At 42.6% G+C, this 19,667-nt stretch overlaps 1 protein-coding gene across 1 annotated transcript; it reads left to right on the forward strand.

Moving 5' to 3' along the window:
• Positions 1–457: 457 nt before the first annotated feature.
• On the forward strand, positions 458–18,842 carry tdp1 (tyrosyl-DNA phosphodiesterase 1). The gene is made up of 16 exons (XM_028994022.1): positions 458–631; positions 1,248–1,751; positions 1,821–1,864; positions 1,953–2,008; positions 2,341–2,437; positions 2,611–2,645; positions 3,564–3,656; positions 6,769–6,939; positions 7,677–7,755; positions 7,892–8,074; positions 9,447–9,495; positions 9,587–9,653; positions 10,058–10,165; positions 13,004–13,106; positions 14,343–14,448; positions 18,468–18,842. Exons 2-16 carry the CDS (start codon positions 1,253–1,255, stop codon positions 18,539–18,541), a joined length of 1,764 nt encoding a protein of 587 aa, XP_028849855.1. The 5' UTR covers positions 458–631; positions 1,248–1,252; the 3' UTR covers positions 18,542–18,842.
• Positions 18,843–19,667: the final 825 nt, after the last annotated feature.

Below are 19,667 nucleotides of genomic sequence, written 5' to 3' on the forward strand. Positions count from 1 at the left end.
CCGCCGCCGTGTTCAACCGTCCCTGTTGCACTGTTGTACCTTGATCCATTAGAAATGTGTTAAATGTTCTTTAGACACTGTGTACTTTCTGTGAAATTCTCCACAGTCTCGGTCTCTTTATTAGAAACATCTTCGTGTTTTTATTGCCCCTCTTCAATAGTCCAATAGTCTATATTTCTACCCCTTACAATTCTTATTGGTTTTAAATGTTAAATTATAAAGGCTTACATTTGTCGATATGTCGTTTCTATGTAATGCACTAAACATATGTGCATAAAACTGTACAGGAAATATCAGATCGCTGTTGATTTGAAGAATGCAACTTTTCATTTAATCTATACATAATTTTACTGATTAAATTACGTGAAGAAAAGTTTATTTATAACGTCGTGTTCTCTAAACAGCGGTAGTGGAACTAACGTTCACGTGTTCGTGTTTGGCAGGGGGAGGAATGCGCGGTTACACCCCGTGTGCGTGCCGATGAAGCGCCGAATGTGGCTAAAGGCTAAAGGCTAAAACTGATGTCTTTTAATTACAATAATGATAATCGCTTTAAACTCGTCGTAGCCTGGTCTACCGCGTCCCCTTTCGTTTTTTGGCTGCTGTGAGCATACCGTAGCATTCCGTTTATGTAAGTGATCGCAGATTCATTTTTGTTTCTCATCCCCCCCCTCAAAAAAAGAAAACTTTTAATATTATTTAAATGGTTAGAAAGTGCTGCTGTATTGCATAACAAATGAGTAAGCGCGTCTGTCAAAAACGTCCAATAAAAGAGTTCTGTATTTATTTGCAACCATTGGCCACGCTAATTAATTTTATGTTATATCGGCAGTCGAGCTTCCAGATGTGAACAATAGTGGGGGGTTTTTTGCCCATGAATATGCGAGATTAGTCTGTTTGAAATGTGCTGTTTTAATGTTGCTTCAGTGGTAGACATGTAGGAGACTGTTTTTGGCCCTACTTTTAACTATAGAGCGACAAAAAGAAAAAGATTAAAACCAGAAAGGTGCGCTTACTACTTCTCTTCTACCCAGTCTTCTTTTCTGGTGTGCAATAATTCCCGACTCCCAGAATACGAGTTTAGAATGCATGCTGTAGACATGTCAGGACCACGCAGTAGATTATCAGCAGGTTTAATACAATAATTCACAAACAGGAGCCAAAAAAAAAAAAGTCCTGTAGAATAAGTATTTTAGACTACTAAAATAATATTTTTTTATTAAATGGTCTCTTTGTTTTTGTCATAGCAATAATGTCCAAGGAGAGTCAGCATGGCAAATGGTCGCTGTCCAGTAGCGACGATGAAGATGTGCCTGCAGCTCGCTCGGACGCCGTGGACGAAACAGCGAAATCTGAGCCCCCTGAATCAGACACTTTTCTCAACGTATTCTTCCCTCAGTCGGACCCTGAACCCAGAGTGGAGCCCGAGGCGTCCCCGTTGGTGGAGAAGTACAAAGACGGTCCCTCGCCTGCTGCCAAGAGGAAGAGGGAGAGCGAGGAGGCCGGCTGGGCCCTTTCCAGCAGTGACGAGGATGAGACTCCTCGGCCTGGACGTCGGGGCACCAGTCCCAAAAGGATAAAGACCGAAGATGCCCGACCACCAAGCCCGCATGGTCGTGTCTATTACATAGAGGAACCTGCTGATTTCTTTGAAACTAGTTTCTCTGCTGACAGCGAAGTTTATCGCTTTTATTTGAATAAAGTCACAGGTCTGGAAAAGAAGTTCAACGCTGGAGCTATTCATATTAAAGGTAATTCATTTTTATATTTTATGTTTTTTTGCGGACCTATCTAATAATCACTTTTTCATCTTCATATAGAGATTTTGTCTCCTGTGTTTGGAACCCTGAAAGAGTCTGTGCAGGTGCAGTGTACACATTTGAATGCTCGATGGCATTTTCTAGTGTGAGAGTGTGCCTTTAATTGGTCGTCTTTGTGTTTCTGTGTAATAGTTCAACTACTGTTTCGATATTCCATGGATGGTGGAGCAGTATCCTCCAGAGTTCAGGTATTGCAAAATCCAAAATAGCAAAGCCATATAAGTCCAGGTCCAGGTTGCAGGAAATTGGAGAATAAATTGCCTGCTAGTTAGTTGGGCAAGAAATAAAATGTCAAATCAATAGGTTTCACCAAGAAAGGCATATATATTTTGCATACCAGGGTACTGGGTGGTTAAGCATTTAAGAAGAAAAAAAAAATGTAATCTGATCTATTACTTGGGTTTTAATCAAGCCACCTCTGAAATCCGAATGAAAGTTGGTTAGCTGACGAGAATGTCATGGCAATGTAATTGACTATTGTTGTCCACAAAAGAATCTAATGTGGCTGTTTGCTCTCCAGAGACAAACCCATCACGGTCGTCCATGGAGAGAAACGCGAGTCCAAGGCGCGGCTGGTCCAGCAGGCTCAGCCATATGGACACGTTCGGCTCTGCCAGGTCTGGAATGTTTGATTTGACCGCCGAGCGGTGCCGCAGTTCCCCGGCGTGTCCACCTGAGGGCACAATGGAGTTTCTGCGCAGTTAGTTGCCAATGCAGCACGGTCAAGAAGAGTCCAAAAAGTTTGTAGAAGAATACTAACAATTTTCACAATTCTTCCTTCTTCCGACAGGCTAAACTGGATATTGCCTTTGGCACACACCACACGTGAGTTTTCACATATCCCGTTTCATTTTCTTTTTAATAACATTGAATTATTGCTTCTCATTATTCTCAGGTAACGTGCATGAATATTTCAACAGTTTTTTTTTATTTCCCTGCTTGTGAGCACCATAAGGCATTTTACCTCATTTGCTTCGCTCTTTGCACCAAATGCCGTCCCTATGAAGCGGCCTTTGATTGATAATGAGCGCGATCATTTTATTTGGTTTGATGTTCCCTGGGCAACAACTGTGTGCACTGGTTGAAACAGCACGTAACTGAGCTTGTGTGCACTTAATGGGTTTGGAAAGTGTTTTATCTTGCAGCTGCTAAAATTGGAGTCAGCCCATAATTTCCCCCTCGCTGATGTTTCAGGGTAATAAAACATGCCTGCAAACTGTAAACATCTATTAGAGCACATAGTGAGAATCAGTTTTAACATAACCTGCATTGTACACTCTATTAGTAGCTTGAAGGGTGCGGAAGCATTTTATGCATTTAAATCATAATTCTGTTAAGGTGGAAGTTGTCTGCTCTTAATGAAGGTTTTTTCTTTACGTTATCCTGTGTGGGGCTGTGTGAGTATTTAATATTGATGTAGCATGCACTGTATACTTCTACAGTTGATATGTGTTTGTTTGTGTGTGTGTGTGTCTGTGTGCATATGTATATATGTTTGTGTATATATGATGTCTATGTCTTTAAGATAAATAAGTGGACCTGTTCATATCACATCACAAGTCTGTCTCCTGTTTAATTTTTATTCATGACAGATCATCCAGCAAATAAAATTCTGATAATTCAGCGGACGTACGTGAAGATAGGCTTCACAGGCTGAGGCCTTACAGCCCTCTCATTGGCTTATGAAGCGTTTGGGATTAAAAATTAAACGTTTAATCAAGCGTTCACTGTTCTCATTTGCAGGAAAATGATGCTGCTCTGGTACGAGGAAGGATTCCGAGTGGTCATCCTCACGTCGAACCTCATCCGCGCTGACTGGTACCAGAAGACGCAGGGGTGAGAGGGGTTGCTGTTTTTTTTTTTTTTTTTTTTTTTTTTTTTTTTTATTTATATATATATATATATATATATATATATCTCTCTCTCTCTCTCTCTCTCTCTCTCTCTCTCTCCATCCCCCCGAACGAGTACGCACGAGTCGGCTTCTCACGCGCCGACGCCCCATTACACGGCACATGTTGTGCTAGTCTGTTGATTTAGTTAGTATCGGTAATGCTGCTGTTTGTGAATCTGTTCATTTACAGCAATCAGACAATTCGTCTGAAATAGGTGTTGCGCTCACTGATGCGCCTGACACGCTCTGTGGTGGTTGCCATGGCAACGTGCATAGCAGCTAGTTTGAGGATATTGAAATGAAGCATATTTCTCCCGAAAAGAATAGAACGGCGCGTTTTAATGAAGCAGTTCATCAGTGTGCAAATTCGGATGATGCCGCTGAAGTCAGTGTAGTGCAAATTCTTCCACCACACAAGGATAATTGGATTATGCACCTCGAGATGTGGGTCTTTGTCAGAAAGACACAGTTTTGTATGCTTTTAGATCTCAGCATTTATTTTTGGCCAAGTAGCTTAAACACCTAATTAGTGAAAATGAAGTGATTGTCATTAAGAGGCACAGCCACAGTGCGCACAACGAAATATGTCCTGGGTGTAGTGTGTGGCACCTCACCTACGCAAGGGGACCTCAGTGGCACCATGTCGGTTCGAGATTTGGTAAAAACTGAAGCATTCCCTGCTTCCACACAGATTTACTGACAGCTTCTATCTGCCGTGGAGGCTGGATGGTGCAGAACCATGCTGCCACCGCAGGTTGCACAGTAGCTCCAGTGAAAAGAGTTTATTATGCCCTCCATATATCTCCAGCCGTAAGCCGCCCCCCTCCCATTCAGTTGCTCTCTCTCCGCATTGGATGGTGAATTAACACCGATGTGATTACGGTCATGGCTTTTGCTGAGGATCTTGCATGCTGGGCAGGCTGCATTATTCACTCGGTCTAATGGTTTATGGAAAAGCAACTTTTATGCTGTTTTGTATATGCTTTAAAACAGACTGTGCTCTTTGGAAACAACTATGTAATGAAAAGCGCTGGTGTACACACATGTTTAAAAGTGATTGACAGTCCATTGGTGATTTTGGCTAGAAGCGCAATTCCTTGTTTCACCGTATCGAAGAAAAAATCGAATGCAAACACAGCGTCAGACAGGAACAGATTTTCACCAATGCATGCAAATCCATGGATTCTTGTAGCATAATCCCTTATTAAAATACCAGCCTAAGTGCTTAAAAAGACACATTTAGTGTTGTGGGGAAAGAAGCAGAATCAACGTCGGGGAACATTTCTATCCGTCTAAAATTGATACGTGCCAGTGCTGTAATGCCATTTTGTGACGTTAATCTTCAGTCAATTTCAATTGGGATTGGGATTATAGTATAATTGGGATTATAGTAGTTTTAGTTTTACTTTATATTTACTTTAATAATCACATCTTATGTCTATTTTTTTTCCTATTTATACCATATATAATACATAAATACATTTTTGTTTTGTTTGGGAGAAAATAATACAGATTTACTACTATCTAAAAGTGTAAAAAAAAAAAAAAAACATACTAATGAGTAAAAAGTGGAAATAATTTCAGTCTCCCAACTCTGTAAACTAATGAATGATCCCCTACAAGCAAAGATCTACAGATGGAGAACAACATCGCATTGCTTCTCAGAGAACAATAGGAGAACATAGTCTCTATGTTTTACAAATGAACAGGCTCAATTTGATATTATAATTTCAAAACTTTAGGACTGGAAACCAGAAATATACTTGCTGTGAGCTACGTATGCGTAGCCATACACAGTTGCATTGTTAATGTTTGTGCTGATATTCTTGTCCATACTCTGTAGTGTCTACTCCTTACCACCAGGAGTCAGTGTTGAGGCAGCAAACCAAATAAATGAACGAATACTATCTTAAAATATTCATCTACAGATCTTGCAACCCCTATAAAATTTGCAGGTATTGCATCCGTATCATTTCCCTTCATTTAACATACGTTAACAGCAAGTATATTTAAATAAAGTAAAATAAAGTGAAGTGATTGTCTTTGTGATACACTACAGCACAGCATACAGTGCACACAATGAAATGTGTCCTCTGCTTTTAACTATCACCCTTGGTGAGCAGTGGGCAGCCATGACAGGCGCAGCCATCACTGGGGAACAGTGTGTGGGGACGGTGCTTTGCTCGGTGGCACCCTGAGAATACAAGCGTCTGGCTTAGCAGATCCTTCTTCTCCACATTGAGCCAGCATATACTATTCATATTTCTGTACATATGTTTGCATTGAGCAGATGTGAATGGGAAGGTTAGGTTTTGTCACATACATGATGTACACATGCAACATGCAGTGAAATGTGTCCCAACATTTCCCATCCCATGAGGGACGAGTAAAGGAGTGGGACTGTTTATTTAACAGTTGTTCATTGTCAGTCTGTTGGTTCTAATAGTAAAATAATGCTCTATGAAGGTGGTTGGAGAGAAAGCGAGAAGATTGATTAAGGTGGAGTAGACCAAGGTGGTTGCTAAGATACTGACTGTGTCCGACCTGGTTGCTGATGTGCCAGGTGGATGCTAGGGTCTCATGGTATACCAGCTGGTTGCTAGGGCTTTGGAGGGTGTTGCTAGGCAGGTGCAGTTGTATCCCAGGCGACTACTAGAGTGATGCTATGCGGCACAATCATATTTCAAAGTTCCGACTTTGTTCAATTTCATTACATCTACATTAAGTTGCTTTTTGAGTCAATTTCTGTGAAAAATTCACAAATCCCATGACCTCCATTGTGTTTCTTTGCAAGACACTTGAAGTCAGAGGTGGCCTAGTGGGTTCCGTGATGGGAAGGTTTCTGTTTCAAATCCACTGAGCAAGGTACCGTCCCCACACACTGACCCCCCAGGCACCTTTCATGGCTGCCCACTGCTCACTAAGTGTGAGGGTTTAAATGCAGAGGACACATTTCATTGTGTGTCACCGTGTGCAGTGCTGCATTGTTTCATAATGACAATCACTTCACCTTTTCCCTTTCAAGTCAATTTGTGCCCTGTGTTTGCGTTCCAGCCTGTGGATGAGCCCGCTCTACCCTCGGTTGCCAGAAGGAAGCCCTGAGACGGCTGGCGAGTCCTCCACCAATTTTAAACACGACCTGATCGAGTACCTGAGTGCCTACCGCGCCCCCGAGCTCAGCGAGTGGATCGATCGCATTAAAGAGCACGACTTGTCAGAGACTCGGTGAGACTCCTGTTTCACTTCTTTTCATCTCACGCCGGGCCTTTACTCAGACATGGCATTCTACCACGCACCTGAAGAAAGTATTCTGCTGTCAGGGGACTCTTTCAGCAGGATTTCTGGCCAGCTATCTGCACCTGATCTGACCAGCAGTGTAAGATCCTCATCACCTTTGAAGCATTAGAGGGTAGGACCCAGAATTCCACACACTTCAATGTGTCTCTTAGATCCATCAGGTTTGGCTGTATTGACAGTCCCTTGGATTAGGCTGTCATCTATGAGCTGTAAGTCCCCAGCTCTGCAGGTCCCTCACCAGGTGCCTCTGACTTCTTTTTAAAATCCACACTTCTCTCCGTGCTTCTTCGTCTTGTGCAAATCTTTGCATAAAATGTATGTCATTGTTATACATGTTGATGTATTAGTTATAATGACGTTTTGGTATATTTAGAATTGTAATTAATTAATAAAAAATTTAAAGAATGTGTGCATTTTGATAGTTTATTCTGGTTGCCCCTGACTTGCACTGTTCAGCTTCATCTTTATGTATGGATTGTCTTTGTAATGTCTATGTTAATTCTCCAATGCATGTCGTAGGATGGAGCCCGCACACAGATAATAAACAAAACTCAGCTGCGCTAATTGCAATAACGATTAACACTTTGACAGACCCGATTTGAATATATCAGTATAATGTGTGTCATGGTGATTATTATTTTAATCATTATGAGAACACTCCACAGGGTTTATCTCATTGGTTCCACTCCTGGGAGGTATGTTGGCCCTGATATGGAGAAATGGGGTCATCTCAGACTAAGAAAGGTAAGGTGTGCAAAACTCATGACCAAAAAAATGGAAATCATGTTATTTGCTTCCATGTTTTTCTTTGGAAACCAGATTAATTTCAGCCCTCCAGCTCTTACTGTGTGTGTGTTTGTGTGCATATGTGTGTGTGTAGCTGTTAATGGACCACACAACCCCAGTTCAAAATGAGGAGAAATGGCCTGTGGTCTGCCAGTTCTCAAGCATCGGATCCATGGGCCTCGACAAAACCAAGTGGTTAGCAGGAGAGTTCCAGCGCACCTTGACCACCCTGGGCAAAGGGAGAGCAGCCCTTAGTCCTGAGACCCAAGTCATGCTGGTCAGTTCTCTCTCTCTCTCTCTCTCTCTCTCTCTCTCTCATATATCCTCGATGCAATGCTGTGCATCCTAACCTATCATGCCTGTTTTGTATGGTTTAGTTGGTTTGGTGTTTTTTGGGGGGGGGGGGTTTACATTCGACATACATGTATATTTCATTAATTTGCATTTACATTGGTAGACTCTCACTGAGGGAATCAAAACTATGAATGAACACATGTGGAGTTATGTACTTAACGGGGAAAAAAAACAAAATCTGATTACTGCTTTGCACACTCTTGGCATTCTCTCTATGAACTTTAAGAGGTCGCCACCTGAGATGGTTTTCCAACAGTCTTGAAGGAGTTCCCAGAGGTGTTTAGCACTTATTGACCCCTTTGCCTTCACTCTGTGGTCCAGCTCACCCCAAATCATCTCGATTGGGTTCAGGTCCAGTGACTGTGGAGGCCAGGTCTCCACTTTTTGTTAAACTATGTTCCTTCATAGTTTTGATGCCTTCAGTGAGAATCTATCAGTGTGTGTGTGTGTGTGTGTGTGTGTGTGTGTGTGTGTGTGTGTGTGTGTATATATTTCTTTATGTATGTATGTATGTATGTATGTATGTCAAATGTAAAAATCCCCCAAAAAACACCAAACCAACACTAAACCATACAAAACAGGCATGATGGGTTAGGATGCACAGCATTGTATCGAGGATTAATGCCGCATGCTGACGCATACACTGACAAATTTCCCAGCAATCCCTGCATGCCACTCAAGACTAATTTGCGTTTAATGGTCTCGCTCCTGATTTAATAAGAGCTCGGGATATATGCATGTGTGTTTTTCATTCCTTCATTTCCTGGTGTTAATCTTTTTTTTCTCCCTTTTTTTGTTTATTTGGAGAACAACTAATTGAAATTCCACAACACAAATAAACAGCAATATTAATATTCAGCTGCAATATTCTGTGAATTTAATTCCACCCAGTGTTGGTCCTTTTCACATCACAAAACCAGAACGTCTTTTGAGAAGAGAAACTATTTCCCACCCCTGAGGGGATCATTGTTAAATATCACACGTCGGGAGCCTGAGGGCTGTTTTTCAGGACTGAGCTTTTTGTCTTGTGTGCGAAGATGATACTTTAACATCATCAAGATAATACCACCCCTCCAGGAGAGAAAAAAAAAACAACAACTTAATATTATGATAATGCATGCAGTCGTGATAACAGTGGTTTTATTATCGCTTGCAGCGCGGTGGTGGACACGCTTTCTTTCTGCTCTATTTGTAATCAAGCAGAGGAAAATGATTAATATGTTTTGCACCTCAAGAGCAAAAGAGAAAAAAAAAAATGAAGTGATTGAAAAGTGTTATCATCCCCATGTTCTTAGGTTTATCCATCTGTGGACAACGTGAGAACAAGTCTGGAAGGCTATCCAGGTAGCGGCTCTGCCCTCTCGTTTCTTGTGAATGACCCTTGGTGGCCGTGCAGTCTGTCCCTCATCAGTGTCGCCTGCTGTTGTCATTACAGCCGGCGGCTCTCTGCCCTACAGCATCCAGACCGCTCAGAAGCAGCTGTGGCTCCACGCTTATTTCCAGTGAGTCTCTCGCCTCCGACTACACCCATCAAAGCACCATCCCCCAGAAGGCCTTTTATTCCCACCCCATCTACAATTTCACATTTTCACCGTAGGTGTCAGCCATCTCCAAAATTCAGGAAATATTTTCCATGACTGAAAATGCCAGTATCTCAGACTTCTTTTGCTCACTGACTGTACATTTGCCGTTAAATGTAGCATTATATGCAACCCTTTAGCATATAAATTTGTTGCTTATAAAGTAAGTATTTTCTTTTTAATGTATCATTATTTTTTTAAAAGCCTGTTTATTTCATTCTTGTGCACAGTAACGTTGCTTGGCATTGAGAAGATGCTGAAAGTAAATAGATGAAAATGGCCTTTTGGCATTGGTTTTATTTAATTTTTTTTTTTTATCTTCTCAGCCAGTGGCGTGCTGAAACAACTGGACGGAGCCGGGCCATGCCCCACATCAAAACGTTCATGAGGGCATCACCGGACTTCTCTCAACTGGCCTGGTTCCTCATCACAAGGTGAGAACATTCTGCAGGATTCCTGTGCATGCGTTCCCCTCAATGGGATGAGGACCATGCTTATCTGGTGGGAATGTGGGACTTGGACAGGGCATAGGTGCTCATTATCTCACTATTTCCTACAGTTGTATACTTACGTGGGTGTTGACTGGAGTTTCCCAGCAATATCAAGAGTTTTTGCACAAAAGGCATTTGTTCTTCAGGTCAGGTCATTCTGGGTGGGCAGATGCTTATGCGATGCAAACTGTCACACCTTAGTATGTTTTCTTTGGTTCGAATCAGTTGGTGAGTTGGGAACGTTTTATCATTTTTTTTCTCTGTTCGGTTTTCTTTCACACAGAAAAATCCAGCCACCGCGGGAACAACATTGAAACTTACCCAGAATTCACTGTTCTGATATCATGTGATAGCGTTTGGTCCTGTACGTGTTCTCACCTGGTGGACCGCACCAGAGTTTGCCATTTGATTCTGATTGAGACCACCTCTTTTTGTGGGTCCTTGTGCCGTTGTCTTGATGCGCACCAAGTGCGATTACTGTGATCACATGTAACTAAGCCACGTACACTCAACATCCTGCAAGATGAATCACGGACTTACTTGGAGTCGTGAGGAGGTGCAGTGCCTCACAGACAAATAGTATGTAGTCTGATGACTACATACGCATGATTTCATACAAGCATGTAGTTGTCCCGTATTTGCACATCTGAGCAATAAACAGAAGGAAGGTTCTCGCGTGATTTGAAACGGGTAGGACCGATAGGAACATGAAACAATGTTCAAAACTCACCAGACCAAAGCAAACGTTCTAAACAATCACAGATTGCTGGTTACAGCGGCCATCAACACAGAAGCCAGTTATTTACAGTAAGCAGTGGTCGAACCCATGGAGTTTAGATTCATTGAGTGCAGCATATAGTTAAATATTATTAACATTATTCCCTGATGCCCGATAATTACTGTGCATCAGCATGGAGTCGCCACTTTAATCTAATGGTCTGCACTTGGTCAAGATGTTATTTTTTTTGTACTGGGAACTTAATGACAATGACTAGTTTTTCCTGGAAATGCCACCACCGCTTATAAATACCTTTTATTTCTTCACAGTAAGCTTACCACTTTACACTGTAGGGTGCAGCATATCTGAACATACAGTACAGACCAAAAGTCTGGACACACCTTCTCATTCATGACCATTTACATTGGAAGATTCTCACTGAAGCCATCAAAACTATGAATGAACACATGTGGAGTTATGTTCTTACCAAAAAGTGGAGAACTGACCTCCACAGTCACCTGACCTGAACCCAATCGAGATGGTTTGGGGTGAGCTGGACCGCAGAGTGAAGGCAAAGGGGCCAACAAGTAAACACCTCTGGGAACTCCTTCAAGACTGTTGGAAAAGCATTTCAGGTGACGACCTCTTGAAGCTCATCGAGAGAATGCCAAGAGTGTGCAAAGCAGTAATCAGAGTAAAGGGCGGCTATTTTGAAGAAACTAGAATATAAAACATGTTTTCAGTTATTTCACCTCTTTTTGGTAAGTACATAACTTTTTGAAAATCTATCTACATTTAAATGGTCATGAATATAAAGAAAACGCAGTGAATGAGAAGGTGTGTCCAAACTTTTGGCCTGTACTGTACGTTCTTAGATATTAAGTATGCTGAAACCTTGCACACAATCAAAAAAAATGTTTATTGCTATGTTTATTTACAATTTAGCGATCCCTGTTTTTAAGGCTCCAGCTCTGAAAAGTGATTAATCTCGTTTTACTCTACGCTACTGTACTCGCAGGCAGGCTGCAGGTGACTCATGCGTACATATTTACCCGCTTTATATCGCGCCTGTTTGTGTTTAGTTAGGCTTATGGCACCTCATACGATTGGCTGTTGCCAAGAGGTGCAATCATAACATTTTCCATTTTAGCGCTGTGTTGTGAGTGTGTGTTTGTTCATGTCTTCTGAGCATTATATGAACGGGCCGATGGCACGGTAGGTGGAAAACCAGACTCTGGCCTGATTTATACTATAACTATATAACAAGACTAAAACTAAGAATGATCTTCATCCTTTAACTCATCTTGGCTGTAATTAATGTGTTTCTTATTAATTGACAAGATTCTGTGGGATTGGTGGATATGTAAAATGCGTGAGAGTAAAAGCTTGTTTTCCAGAACAGGTCAAGCCCCTAATGACCCAATAAAAAAAATAGTTTTCTTTGAATGTTTCTAATTAGCATTTTTATCTTCTAAGAGTGCTTTTAAAAAGTCATTTTTTTAGTAGTATCTAATGCATTTTGACTTGTCATTTGTGGAGTAAAGAGAAGCCTCTACTACTACTATCTACTATGCCACCCTGGGCAATGGCCCATGTTGCCCATATCAAAAACCGCTGCTGGAAATGACTCACAAGTAACAAACAGAAAATATTATAGTTTGACCCCTAGTGGTGTTTCAGGAGTACAGGTAATATGAGTGTTAAAAATAAATAAATTTGGCAGGAAAATGTATTTAATTTTAGAAGGCATCTGGCCCTTGGACAAATGTAGTTGACGACCCTGATGTAGGGTCTTAAATTTGATGAAAGCAGCCTTTAAAAAAGTACTTTGGCTTCCTTAAACTTGCAGAAACCCTGGGATTGGAGAGGGTGACACGTGGTCTGACCAGTCATTCTCTTTCAGGCCTTCCTCTCCCAGCCCCACGAGTCCAATTTCACGGTCACACATCTTATTTACAGGGGGTGTTCCTGAAGTGTGTGTGTGCAAACCAGGAAGAATCTCAAATATATCCTGTCTGTGTTACCAGTAAGCCTAGTGCCATTTTTTTAAATGTCTTCCTCAGTGCCAATTTGTCCAAAGCTGCTTGGGGTGCCTTGGAGAAGAACAACACCCAGATGATGGTCCGCTCCTACGAGCTAGGTGTCCTCTACCTGCCCTCGGCCTTCGTAAGTCCCCGCCCGGCGCCAGCAGCCCTAGAGACAGGACTCTGAAATGCATTCTGGAAATGCGTCCTCGTCTTTTTAAAGTGATGCGAGGAGAGCCCCGCCACTCACGCCGCCATTGTCTGTAAGGAGCACTCGAGTGCTGCCCTGGCTTTTGAAGCGCGAGCTGTCCGGCGCTGAAGTCGTGTGCGCCGTCCTCACGTACTCACAGGGTAATTTGTCCTTGTTGTCGGAGTAGGTCTTAGAATTACTTCAAAAGTTGCTAAGCAACAGTCTGCTTCTGTTCTCAGTCGTGGGGTTAAAAAAAATAAAAAATAAAAAAACCAGTGAAATGTGATGCGCTGTTGAGAAGCGATGCTCTAGATGTGGACTTTCCATCGTTATTCAACTGACAGCAACTCTTCACTTATCATTTTGTCATTTATCACATTATTTAGCATATTAGTCACGTTGGCAGATATATGATGAAGATTAATGCAGCTCCTTATAAGCTTAGTGATGATTTTGATTAATGAATCTCTTAAATTGGTTTAAATGGGAAGGATGAGGTTCAGGATCAGACGGGTGGACGTATCAGCTGGGACGTTGTTTTTATTCACGCATGGCACCAAGTTCATTAGCAAAAAAGCGATTTAAGAGATGAATAATGAAATAACCGGAATTGGCCAAAGCAGGAACAGAATAGTTGACACACTGGGAATCGAGTATCAGATAGTGCAAAAAAAGTGACCTTGGTGCAGATCCCCCCCCCCCCCCCCACAGCAACAGGACTGCGTATATTTGACCCTTGCAGAGATCCACCGTGCTTTTGAAGTTCGTAAAGCCAGAGAAGAGCCTCGTGGATGTTGAGTTGAGCCCACACATGCAATTTTTGACATTTACCGCAGACCGGTTCTCCTGGAGCCGCCTCAGTAACGGCCATTGGCCCGCAGTCGTGGGGAGAGCATGTTGCGCTGGAGAGAAGATGGTTAGGTCATCCAGGGCGTGGGATAAATTCCATCTAAATCTGGCTGTGGACGCGTAGTCCTGTAGTCAGATTACGAGATTAATTTGGAAAAGATGAAGGTCCATTTTATCACCTTATTTACCTGCATTTTATCAAATCTTTTGCTTAATTTATTTGTGCAAACATTTTAATACATTTTACCCTGGATCTCTCGCACATTTGTCTCGTTTGATTAGTATTGTCACATCACAAGTCCAGTGCAAATCATTTTTGGTTGTTTCCATTCCCAACAGAAAATGAGCACCTTTACAGTTCAGAAGAAGGTGTTTCCTGCTGACTCCTCCTCTTCGGGGTTTCCAGTGCCCTTTGACCTTCCACCTGAACGCTACTCAAGTAAAGGTAGGCAAGAATCTCAGCAGAACCTGATGAATAAAGACGTTTTTTTACGGTGAAAATACAGCGGGGGCTCGGCCACGTTAAGTCACGACACAACAGGATTTTCGGAGGGAATGCAGTTAGGGTGCCGTGGGAGAAAAATATATCTTTACTAATCCGCTGACGTTTTCAACCTCGGCACAGCAGGCGCTAATTGCACGGTGGAAAATGTTAAAAGTGACCAACTGGCAACTCTCGCCTGGCGAGAAACGGGGGACTGACTCACGCGCCCGATGCCTTCACCTTTCCACCTCCAAGCCACCGCTGCCGTGTTAGAACATTGTGTGCATCCTCTCATTTACATTTACAGCATTTACCAGACACCCTTATCCAGAGCGACTTACAATCAGTAGTTACAGGGACAGTCCCCCCCCCCCGGTTGTGTCCCCCAATCAGGGACACAATGGAAGTAAGTGGGGTTTGAACCTGTGTCTGCTGGTGGCTACTGCCACCCCCTCGGGCAAATTAACAATACTAAATAACAGTGAGGCTCAAGGCTTTAATAATAACGAGTCTCGGGGTATTTAATGTTCAGGATAATTGGCTGCAGATTAAAATGATCAATTAATTGGCTTTCAGCACCGTGTACCTGTCCTACTATTTAACATCATTAGAAGTTATCAGGGAAGCACAATGCCGTTCCGTAATTTAAAAAAAATTAGCTGAATGCTAATGACTCACAGTCACCTCTGCTTTAGAAGTAATGAGGCCTCCGAATGAATGGATTTAGTAAATGTCATTAATCCAGTGAGATAGAAATCGGTTTCGCTGCGCAAAGCGCAAAAGAACGCAGGGCCGGGCCTCCGGGATTGAGACCGAAAAGAAATGCCGCGGATCACATTTTGTTTCTTTTATTTAACTCTGAGGGGCTGAACTTGCACGTTTCACGGCATGGAACCTTCAGATGAAAAGCGGAGTGGGCTGCGCTGTCATGGCGACCGGCCGTATGGGTGTTGAAGGCATCACTTCAGTCTCCTTTTGTGCCGCCGCCCTCACGTGCTCTTCATTTCTCTGGTGGGGGTTGCGCTGATGCGACAGATGGACCAGCAGCATCGTGTAAATGACACTGTAAATGACAGTCCCCGTCCCCCGGCGAATTGACTTTCTGACCCCCAATCACAAGCGAATGAGGCGCTAATTGACGGCGGCACCAGTGCAGGGAGCGTTGAGGCTTCATGAAGCCTTTGTCTGGGGGGGGTTTACACTAATTACACACGAGGACGTGAGTGAGTGTTCAGAAAAGAGGAACAGCATTTGTTTATGTGTGTGTGTCTGTGTGCATTTTTTTATCTAACTTTATTACAAAATTTTGAATACTCTGATTGTCCTTAACATTAAAATTGTGAATTGGAACCAGGGGAGTAAGGGTCTGAGTGATAAATCTTATTAATTAACGTGGGGAGCATAGTTAGGCTGTAAAAATAAATAAATAAATAATGTAGATTACACGGAACCAAAAGCCAAACTTTTCATAGAAAATATGTTTAAAAACAAAAATCATGATAATTGTTACTCCTCGCACTGCACCTCGTATACTCCGAGCCTCCAGTACTGCTCGCCTGGTCCCTCCATCTCTGAAGGTAAAAGGAAGACGCTCATCTAGACTCTTCTCCATCTTGGCCCCTCGGTGGTGGAATGAACTTCCCCTCGAGGTCAGAACAGCTCAGTCACTGAGTATTTTCAAGACCTTCCTCTTTAAAGAATATTTAGATGAACTTGTAACCTTCTTATTGTCTGACTTCTGTATAGAAACTACAACAAGAGTGAATAAAAAGATTGTATTCATAGTTGAGGGTCCTAATGAACCACAATTGATCACTTCATCGATGGTAACATGGAAGCACGTTGTAAGTCGCTCTGGATAAGGGCGTCTGCCAAATGCCTTAAATGTAAATGATAAGAGTATTTTCTACTTCTTTATCATTAGAACAAACTGTTAGATTTGGAAAGGGTATTTTCTGGTCCAGTTTAGAAGTTAATTAAGCGGACCAGTTCTCGTTTCGTGTATGTGTAAGTTCTTAAGGAAATACATTTTGGGTAAAGAAGTCTTTTTGCGTTTTGTTCCAATTCTCAAGAATAGGTTATACATGACATAAGAGCACAAAAGACTACAATAATTTTAGAATGTTTGTTTTAAATTTAGAGAGATTTGGGGGGAAATAATAAATACATACCAATGACAGAAATGTGGTTTGATGTGGAAAACAGCTGAATAATTGTGTAATCCTGTTCAATTAACAGTCTAATGAATTATAAGGAAATGAAACGTTCCTGTGAAATGCAAAAATTGCAAAATGGGTCAAGCCGTTGAGACAGTGCAGCGCTAAATGACAAAGTAGCTGCTGGCAGTGTTTGCAATCCTCACTACAACACGAAGCTTTTAGTGCGATAGATGGGATTTCAGCTTGGGACGAGTCAAGGACGAGGCAGGAGGCACTTAAGAGAAGCTGCGTGGAAAATGATTGCTCCGGCGGTCTGTATCCTCGTGTCACGTGATCAGTTTTGTTTTGTTTTTTTTAATTATTAAATACACGATGTTCTCCTCCACATGGCCGCGCGAGGGACGCTGCTCTTTGTTCGTGCGTCACCTTCGTCAGGAAAGTCATTGTGCGATTCTGCTTTTTCTTTTGGCCTTGGCTCCTCATACTGTGGGTGATTGTTGAGTTTGTACAAACCTTTTCTCATTTTGGTTTGGAGTGCCTAAGATGGGCGTTTCGGATTCCAATATTGTAAATGGCATTTTTTTTTTATTAGCATGTGAAAATTAAAATATACTTGAGTCTAATGCATCAAGATAGAAACATATAAGGACTGTTTTGTCACCCTTTTTTTACTTCTAATTGTACCTGATATCAAGAACAAAGTTGGAGTCTGCAGCCATGATTGGATTGGATCTTTCTGGATGATTTAAAGCCTCTCCTGTCAATACATCACACAGATGTAGTGCTACATTCATCTCATCCTTTTCTCTTCCATTTCCCTACCTCCTCCTGATGCTGTTGTGGACGTTTCTGGACCACAGTGGCCACTGCTTCCAAATTCGCAGGCCGCCATTGCTCTTTTTCAGTTGTTCTGATTGGCAAACTGGTGGATACGACGGAAATGCTCCCTGTGTGTGCAGATCTTTTCTGAACCCCTCTGAAGACCCCTTGATCGCGTCGGTAGCCCGGTGAGGGTGCTAGACGGAGACAGTCTGCGGGGGCTGTCCGGGGGGGTTTAAACTCATCGTCAGGGTCGCAGAGGTGAGCCCGAGTCTGACGGCTTAATGGCAGATCACAGCCGCCCACCTTCCGCCTCTACCAGGAAGCGCTTCAGGGGAGGGAAGGGTCTGTAACGGGCAGCCTGACCGCATGTGAAAGGCCCCTGAACGTGTGATCTGTTACGTAATCTGCGCTCGAGTCCGTTCAGTTGCCAGTTAGAAATAATAAAGAGTGTGTACACTGAGTGTATAAATTGATATGGTGGCCATGTTTAAGTCATATGGGGCGGTAGTAGCCCAGTGGGTAACACACTCGCCTATGAACCAGAAGACCGAGGTTCAAATCCCACTTACTGAGCAAGACATTTAACCCTGAGTGTCTCCAGGGGGGGACTGTCCCTGTAACTACTGATTGTAAGTCGCTCTGGATAAGGGCGTCTGGTAAATGCTGTAAATGTAAATATGGGTGGAACTCTCAGGATCCCACAATGCCAGCGTGACTCGACACTGTGGTTCGGGTGCTTTGCCTCATCCTTGTCCACAAAAAACGCTGCGTTTGTGCTTATGTTTTAACCCAATTTTTCCCTCTCCCCGTTTCCATGGACACCGGCCTCCAGACCACGCTGACTCTGCCAGCGTTCCGCACGACCCTGTAATGCAGCTCGGCCGTGTCTGCAGCGCCCACCGGCTCCGTCCGACCCAGCCTGGACCCGTTGGCCTTGCTTTCCGCTGCACCACTCTCCACCACCACAGCACGCCTCTAACGTCTGCTCTCTGCTTCCAGATCAGCCCTGGATCTGGAATATTCCCTACACCCAGGCTCCGGACACCCACGGCAACGTATGGGTCCCTTCCTGAGACGCTCCGGCCGGGCAGCCTGTTAAAGTCGTGAATAAGCTGGAATCGTGTTATTGTTTCTGGAGTGGAAACGTTACTTCTCCAGGACATTTTTCTTTTTTTTATATGAAATTACATGAAATTAGAAAATTGCCCTTTCAAAAAAAAGCCTCCTTCTGTTGCTATTTGTGTCGTTCCTTTATTTGTTGTAATTGTAGTGCAGCGATGAAAGTTTTGAATCATCCTTTTATATGTCTGTGTTTTTCTACGTTCGCTGGGAACATTTGTATGTCAAAAATAATAAAGGGAGGATGTGACTGTGGTGGGTTTTTGTGCATCTTAGGCCAGAATATGCGGTCATGGTCGAGTTTATTTATTAAGCACATTTATATAAAGCGTACACATAATACAATGCAATTCAGTAAATGGACACTATACAAGACTGAAAACAGGAATAAAAATGTAGGACTAAAATTGACTGCATATGAATATCTAAAACAAGTCCAAAATAAATGTCAGGCCCAGCTGGGATTAAAAACAACAGGGAGGAGTTTCCAGCCGTTTTTGGGGCAGCAGGCTTGCTCTTTAAAGTACTTTTAAAGGAAAGTATGTTTTTTTTTTTTTTTTTTTTAAGAGTTTTTATGTAATGACATTACAACACAGACTTGCATTTACCAGTGCTGTGGACTATAAAGATAAGGCGTCTGATGAAGGAAGCCGCAAGTGGAAACGTTACCGGCCTTTTCGTTGCCATATTAATAAAAATTTGTGATATTTTCAATCACGCACTCACTGTGAGGTTTTTGTAAATCGGTATAACTTATATTTATTTATACGTTATACTCCTGAACCCTGTACTGTGCAATAGGAAGAATAAAGGTGGATGTAAGGGGAATTCTGGTCTGCTGCTGACAGTATCAGTTCTCTTCATCCCCTGAGCAACCTCCTGGCATTTTTTGAAGCATAAAATAATTGCCGCTCACAAAGCGGAAGGTTACAAGTCAACGGGACCAAAACGACTGTAGGAAGTGCTCACCGGATTGTGTCTTCAGGGAGATTTAACAGACTGGTGAATTGGTGCTGAACTTTTCTAGCATCTGAGGTTTGCACCTGACCATCTGCACAAGAGGGAAGATTTCAGGAAGTA

The sequence above is a fragment of the Denticeps clupeoides genome, chromosome 1 (genome assembly GCF_900700375.1).
Source record: "Denticeps clupeoides chromosome 1, fDenClu1.1, whole genome shotgun sequence".
Taxonomy (NCBI): domain Eukaryota; kingdom Metazoa; phylum Chordata; class Actinopteri; order Clupeiformes; family Denticipitidae; genus Denticeps; species Denticeps clupeoides.